Raw genomic sequence first — 6,717 nt, 5'->3', positions numbered from 1 at the left:
CTTGATTAGGGTCACCCCAATGTACTTCATATTCTTTGTGACTATTCTGAAAGGTGTCGATTCTTTAATTTTTTTCCCAGCCTGCTTTTCCTTTGAGTAGAGGATACACATTCTGACCTTCCTTCCCTTTGAGCTTCATAATTTCTGTTGTTTCATGGATATAATATTAATTAATTAAATTTACATCAAGATCTCACTTTCCCCTCCCCCCTTTTGTTCCAGTCCCCCTCCACAGTCTTCCAGTTCTCCCTTTCTCCTCAGAAAGAAAAGGTTTCCCATGGGTATCAACCCACCCTGGCATATGAAGTTGCAGTAGGACTAGGCAATATTTTCCTATTGTGGCTAAGTAAGGGAGCCCAGTTAGGGGAAAGGGATCCAAAGCTGAGCAACAGAAACACAAACCCTGCTCCCAAATTTAGGAGCCCCCCATAAAGACAGATATGTGCCAAGTGCCTAGGTCTATCACATGAATGGTCTTTGAAGAGCTGCTGAGTCTCTTTAAGCCCCTATGTTTTCTTGTGGTATTCCTAACCTCTGTTTCCTTTGATCCTTCCTTCCCCTCTTCCACATGATTACTCAAGCTTCTCCTAATGTTTGACTGTGGGTTGCTGCACCTGTTTCCATCAGTTACTGGGTAAAGCCTCCCATGTTAGGCAACTGTCTGCAAGTATTGTAGTATGGTGACACAATCCCTTTATTGGAAGTATTTTCTGATTACAGATGGCCATTTTTTAGTTTGTGCACTCCATTGCTAGGAGTCTTAGCTAAGATCACCCTCATAGATACCTGGGAGTTTCCATTGTTTTTAAGTTTCCAACTTGTCCTAGAGATTATCCCCTACACACTGTAGTTCTCTCTTCCAGTACTTTCTCCCTCCATCCTTTGTCCAGTAGACCCCTCCTGCTTCTCTCCTGGCCTTGCTCCTACACCTAGTTACCTCATGCACACTACCATAAAGTCTTTTCTATTTCTCCTACTCAGTTAGATTCAAGCATCCCTCTTTGGTACCTTTGTGTTACATAGCTTCTTTGGGTCTGTAGATTGCAGCATGGTTATCCTATAATTTATAGTTAATATCCACGTATAAATTAGTATATACCACATTTATCTTCTTGAGTAAGGTTACCTCACTTAGGATGATATTTTTGAGTTCCACCCATTTGCCTGCAAAAGACGTGACTCTTTAATACCTGAGTAATATCCCAGTGTGTAAAATGTGCCACATTTTACTTATTAATTCTTCAGTTGATGGACAACTGGGCTATTTCTAGTCACTGGCTATTACAAATAAAGCAGTTATCAACATAAGTAAGTGTCCTTGTGGGATAGTAGACAGTCTTGGGTTTATGCCTAGGAGTAATATAGCTGGGTCTTGAAGTACAACTATTACCACTTTTCTGAGAAACTGGCAAATTGATTTCCAGAGTGTCTGTAAATGTTTGTACGCCCATCAACAATCGAGGAGTGTTTCCCATGCTCCACATCCTTGCCAGCATGTGGTGTCCCCTGAGACTTTGATCTTAGCCATTCTGAAGGGATTTTTTTTTTTCGTCTCATTTTAAAAATTTTATTAAATGTAGACTATTAGTCAAATGATTGAAAAAATCAATAGTGAAAAATAGTTCTTTAGGGTTTTTTTCTCGATGCAGAGGTGTATACCACACTGTACTTGCCTGTCACTGGGAGCCCTGTGGATTGGGGCCCATGTGCCCCAACCCCGGTGATCCCTAACCCATGGTACACTCTTATTCACCTCCTCAGCTTCTCTAAGGAGGTATTCCACATCCTGCCTTGATATAAATATGTGCAAGTCCCTGGACAGTTGAGGGCACCAGGCCCAAGGAAGAGCTGGGGTTACCTGTCCCCAAACCTGCAGGATCTCCACTTTCAAGACCAATGCCTGGGCAGCTCACACCGTCGCTGCCCACTCCACAGCCTCATTTCCTGGTCCTCTGCTCTCAGGCAGCAGCCAGCTGGCCCAGGACACGGCGGACCTGCTGAGTGCTGTGGCCTAGCTCCTTTACCCTGTTTACCATGTCCTGGGCTGCTGAGGGGGATGGGTACTGCAAGGCAGCAACCTTGGTGGTGGCCACAATGCCACGCAGGAGGTCACATAGCAGATTGCTGTAGTGGGTCACTTGGCTTCGCACATCAGCTGCCTTTGCCTGCCGTGACAGTGTGTCACCAAGGAGCACAAGCTTCTGTGCACTGAGAATGACAAACTTGCTGTGTGCCACAAAGATCTTGGGTGGCTGATTGGTGGCCACTGCAGTGAAGAAGGCGTCCACTGCATCTGTCAGTGTGGTCAGATTGGCTTCACACTGCTCCAAGTAGAAGAGCAGCAGCTGTCGGTCTGATGGCCCCAAGCCCCCTGTTCGCCCCGGCACCAGGGGCTGGGCTGGTGTCCAGTTGGACAGGTCATGGTCTATGGGACGAGACAACTCCTGCTCCAGTCGCTCAAACTGTTTAGGCTGCTGCAATTCTAGTTGGCCCTTTCCCTGTCGCATGATGTTGCCCTTTTCTAGCAGTTCCTTCAGGGTCTTTTCAAATTCCTCCTTCCCCTGCAGATGAACGTAGTCATAATCCTCCATCCAACCCCCTTCACTGTTCTCATACTGGCCATCTGGAGAGTCCTGGGAGGTGACTTTGGAAGTGAACTTTGGAGGTGAGGGTAGAGGGCGTGATTGGATGCTGCTGGCTTTATCGGTGGGGTTGAGGTGCAGGGAGCTGCTTCCCTCAGGCCCTGGGCCAGGGGCTTTGGTCCGTCTGAAAAGCAGTGAGGCATTGCCATGCAAAAAGGAGGCTAGCTGTTTGGCATCCTTGGGCACAGCCCGTGAGCAAGCCACTAGGCGGTCCAGGTCCTCGAGAGTGAATCCTGGACCTCCCCGGCCACTGTCAAGTACCTGACCGTGGACCACCAGTGTCTGGTACACATCCTCCATCTTCTGTAACTGCCGGCTAAGCTTGGCGTGCAAGGTACGGTCAGAAGTATGGGTGGCATTGCTCACGACACTGCGGGCAAACTCCAGGAGCTCTTGAAAGGCTGCCACTGCAGCTTTCAGGTCCTGCACAGGAGGCTCCTGAGGCTCAGAGGTACTACACCAGCCCCCAGTGCCACTGGCAGTGCCCACCAGGTCCAGAAGGTGGGCTACAGTGGTGCTTACACTCTGCTGCAGCCGAGCCAGGGATTCCACAGCAACCTCCAGCTCCAGGGACTCCCGGCCTGGCACCACTACCTCCAAAGAAGATGCGGGATTGGCTGCTGCGTGTGCTGCCCCTGCTAGAGGCCAACAGGCGCTTGCCATCCGTTGGGGCCTCTCGCTCTGCTGGTGGGGGCACAGCATACACACCATCATCCATTACACTCCCATCAGTCACCTCGGGAGGGAGCACCCGCTCTCGAGGCACTTCATACAGTGTTCCAGGGCCAGGCCGCTGCAAACCAGGGGGCACGTCATAGAGGTCAGGAGCAGGGGGTGGCACGTCATACACATCCTCAGCTGGTGGGGAGCCCAGAGGAGGCGCAGCCAGGATCAATGGGTGTCATGTCGGATCAAAGGGCTTGGGCTTGGCGAAGGCAGGGGGTATATCGTATGTTTCCTCACGCAGCAGTGGGCCATCATGCACATCCTTGCTCACAGAAGGAGGAACATCATACACCGAATGATGGTTGGACAGCGGCAGGCCTTTCTCCACACTAGGGGGCACGTCATATACATCGAGCATTGGGTCTCGGCCATTGGGGTCTTTGACTGCCATAGGAGGGGTGTCATATACCTCCTGGCCAAACTGGTTGGGAAGCTGTCCTCGAACAGGGGGAACATCATAGATATCTTGGGAACCTGGAGCTAGCAGGTGGCGTGGGGTGTTGTACTCATCCTGTTCTGTCTGGGAGGCCTCGTACACATGGCCCTGTCCCACTCGTGTAGGTACCACCACCTTTGCTGGTGGCTTCGTTCCCTCCCAGCTGCGGGTGTAGATGGTAGATGTCATGCCCTATGCCAGAGGAAGGTGGCACCTGGTAAATGTCCTGGGCTGGACTTCCAGGCCCTGGGGGCACCTGGTAAAGGTCTGTGGCTGGGTTGGGAAATGAGTGATGAGGTGTTTGCTTTGAGAATGTGGATGTCTGTTTGGCTGGAGGTGACTGGAACTGTGGGTTGGGCCCAGGGGCTTGGGAGAGACCTTGCTGAGTCTTGCTGGGAGTGGGTACCAGGTACACATTGTCAGGTTGGGATTGGTATGCAGTGGGGGGCATGGGACTATACTGGGAAGCTGGAGGTACTGGAGCATGGGTGCCCTGGGGGAGGTTGGGCTGGGGCTGGGGTGGGGTGGCAGGTGCCAAGCAGAATCTTGAGGCGGTTACCAGGCACAATGCCCTGGCGCCCACGCAGTGAGCAGAGCCACCAGCCATCCAGGCCCTGAGTGTCCTGCTCGAGTACTGTTATGATGTCACCCTTTCGGAAGGAGAGCTCATCCGGGGATTCTGCTAAGTTGTCATAGAGAGCTTTGGCCAGCGCGTTCAGGTACTTCATCTTGCTCCAAGGCCAGAGGCCGCCCTACCCGCGTACCGCCCGCTGCCTGAGCCTCAGGTCTCAGCCACCGCCTCAGCCACCCGCAGCCGCTCCACTTCGCTCCGCCCGCCCCTCTGAAGGTTTTAAGATCAACTCTTAGAGTCATTTTGATTTGCATTTCCCTGATGGCTAAGGATGTTGAAATTTCTTTAAGTGCTTCTTGGCTATTCGAGACTCTGTTAAGATTTCTCTGTTTACATCTGCAACCCGTTTTTAATTGAGTTATTTGGTTTGTTCATCCATTTTTTTTTTATTTCTAATGCATATTAGCCCTCTGTCAGATGTAGGGTTGGTAAAAATCTTTTCCCATTCTGTAGGCTGCTGGTTTGTCCTTTTGATGGTGCCCTTTCCCCTACAGAAGCTTTTCAATTTCATGAGGTCCTATTTATCAATTGTTGATCTGAGAACCTGAGCCTTTGGTGTTCAGGAAGTTGTCTCCCATGACAATGTGTTCAAGGAAGTTCTCCCCTTTTTATATTATCAGATTTAGTGTATCAATTTTATGTTGAGGTCTTTGATGTACTTGGACTTGAGTTTTGTGAAGAATAACAGATGTAGATTTATTTTTATTCTACATGCAGACATCCAGTTAATCCACTTTCATTTTTATAATTGCTTTCCATTTTTCATTGTATAACTTTGGCTTCTTTGTTAAAAATTTAAGTATCTATAGGTAGATGGGGTTACTTCTGGGTCTTCAGTGAGATTCTATTGTTCTAGCTATCTATTTTTATTCCAATGCCATGTAGTTGTTACTAGTATTGCTCTGTCGTATAGCTTGAAATCAGGGATGGTGAGACCTCCAGAATTTTTTCATTAAACAGGATTGTGCTGGCTACCCTGGGTTTTTTTGTTTGTTTGTTTGTTTGTTTGTTTGTTTTTCTAGATAAAATTGAGAATTTTTCTTCCAAGGTCTGTAAATTACTGTGTGGGAAGTTTGGTGGTAGTTACACTGAATCTGTAGATTGCTTTCGGTAAGCTGGACATTTTTTTTTACTATGTTAATCTTTCTGATCTATGAGTATCAGAAATATTTCCATCTTCCGATATCTTCTTCAATTTCTTCAAAGTCTTGTTCTTTTCATGTCAGTCTTTCACTTGCTTGGTTAGAGTTGTAGCAATATATTTTACACATCTGTGGCTATTATTAAGGGTGTTTTCTCCCAAAATTCTTTCTCAGCCCATTTATTTATAGAGGAGGGCTACTGATTTTTAGTTGATTTTTTTATCCTGGCATTTAGCTGAATATGTTTATCACTTGTGAATAGTGATACTTTGACTTCTTCAATTCCAATTTGTATTCCCTTAATCTCCTCTAGTTGTCTTATTGCTCTATCTAAACCAGGAAGTGGTATATAACATATATATGGAGGAGCAGGCATCCTTGTCTTATTTCTGATTTAAGTGTAATTGCTTTAAGTTGTTTTCTGTTTAATTTGATATACAACTATCTGCCTGCTGTATATTTCCTTCATTGTGTTTAGATATGCACCTTGTATCACTGAACTAATGACAGGTTCTGGGATTTTGTCAAAGTCCTTTTCAGCATCTCGTATAATAATATTTTTTTCTTTCAGTTTTTTACATTGCTAGATTTTCATATGTTGAACTATTCCTGCATCCCTTAGATGAAGCCTACTTGATCATACCCAGATCTATAGCCATCTGGATAGTATGGTTACTACAGGTTTAAATGCTGATTCCCGACTTTACCCTTTTTGGATGGTTATCTTGTGGATATAGGCTTGAAACAGAGTCATGGGGATGGTATGTAGTTTAAGGATATTTGATATATTTTAAGGGGATATGGCAGGCCATGTCTTGGAGCAAGGTCTTACTTGGTTGTCCCTGGTGTCTTCAGGTCTCTAGGAAAGCAGACAGTTTCGGGGCAGGAAATACTGTGCAGTGTTTGGTGTGTAGTTTATTGCTGTTGGGTATGCTTTCAGGGAATTTTCTGGGCAGGGGCTAGGAGGGAAGAAGGGACTTAGCTGGAGTCCCTGGTGCCATCTTGCCCCCAGCAAAGCAGGCAGAATTTTGGGGGAAGAATCCAGTGCAGAGTATGGGGTGCAGTTTATAGCTGTTGCGTGTTCGTTCAAGGGAGTACTAGAGGAGTTTTAATATATGAGATTTCTCACAATCAGAATAT

General features: G+C 47.1%; 1 protein-coding gene across 1 annotated transcript; it reads right to left on the bottom strand.

Moving 5' to 3' along the window:
• Positions 1-1,958: 1,958 nt before the first annotated feature.
• Positions 1,959-4,532, bottom strand: LOC308414401 (breast cancer anti-estrogen resistance protein 1-like; the record flags this gene model as incomplete). Its single annotated transcript, XM_080909633.1, is given in 5 exon segments — positions 1,959-3,251; positions 3,253-3,543; positions 3,547-3,976; positions 3,978-4,303; positions 4,305-4,532. Coding segments are annotated over 5 exon segments (2,568 nt in total).
• Positions 4,533-6,717: the final 2,185 nt, after the last annotated feature.

The sequence above is a fragment of the Micromys minutus genome, assembly GCF_963924665.1.
Source record: "Micromys minutus genome assembly, chromosome: X".
Taxonomy (NCBI): Eukaryota; Metazoa; Chordata; class Mammalia; order Rodentia; family Muridae; genus Micromys; species Micromys minutus.
The sequence above is the reverse complement of the archived record's forward strand: the minus strand, read 5'-3'. Positions and strand labels throughout refer to the sequence as shown.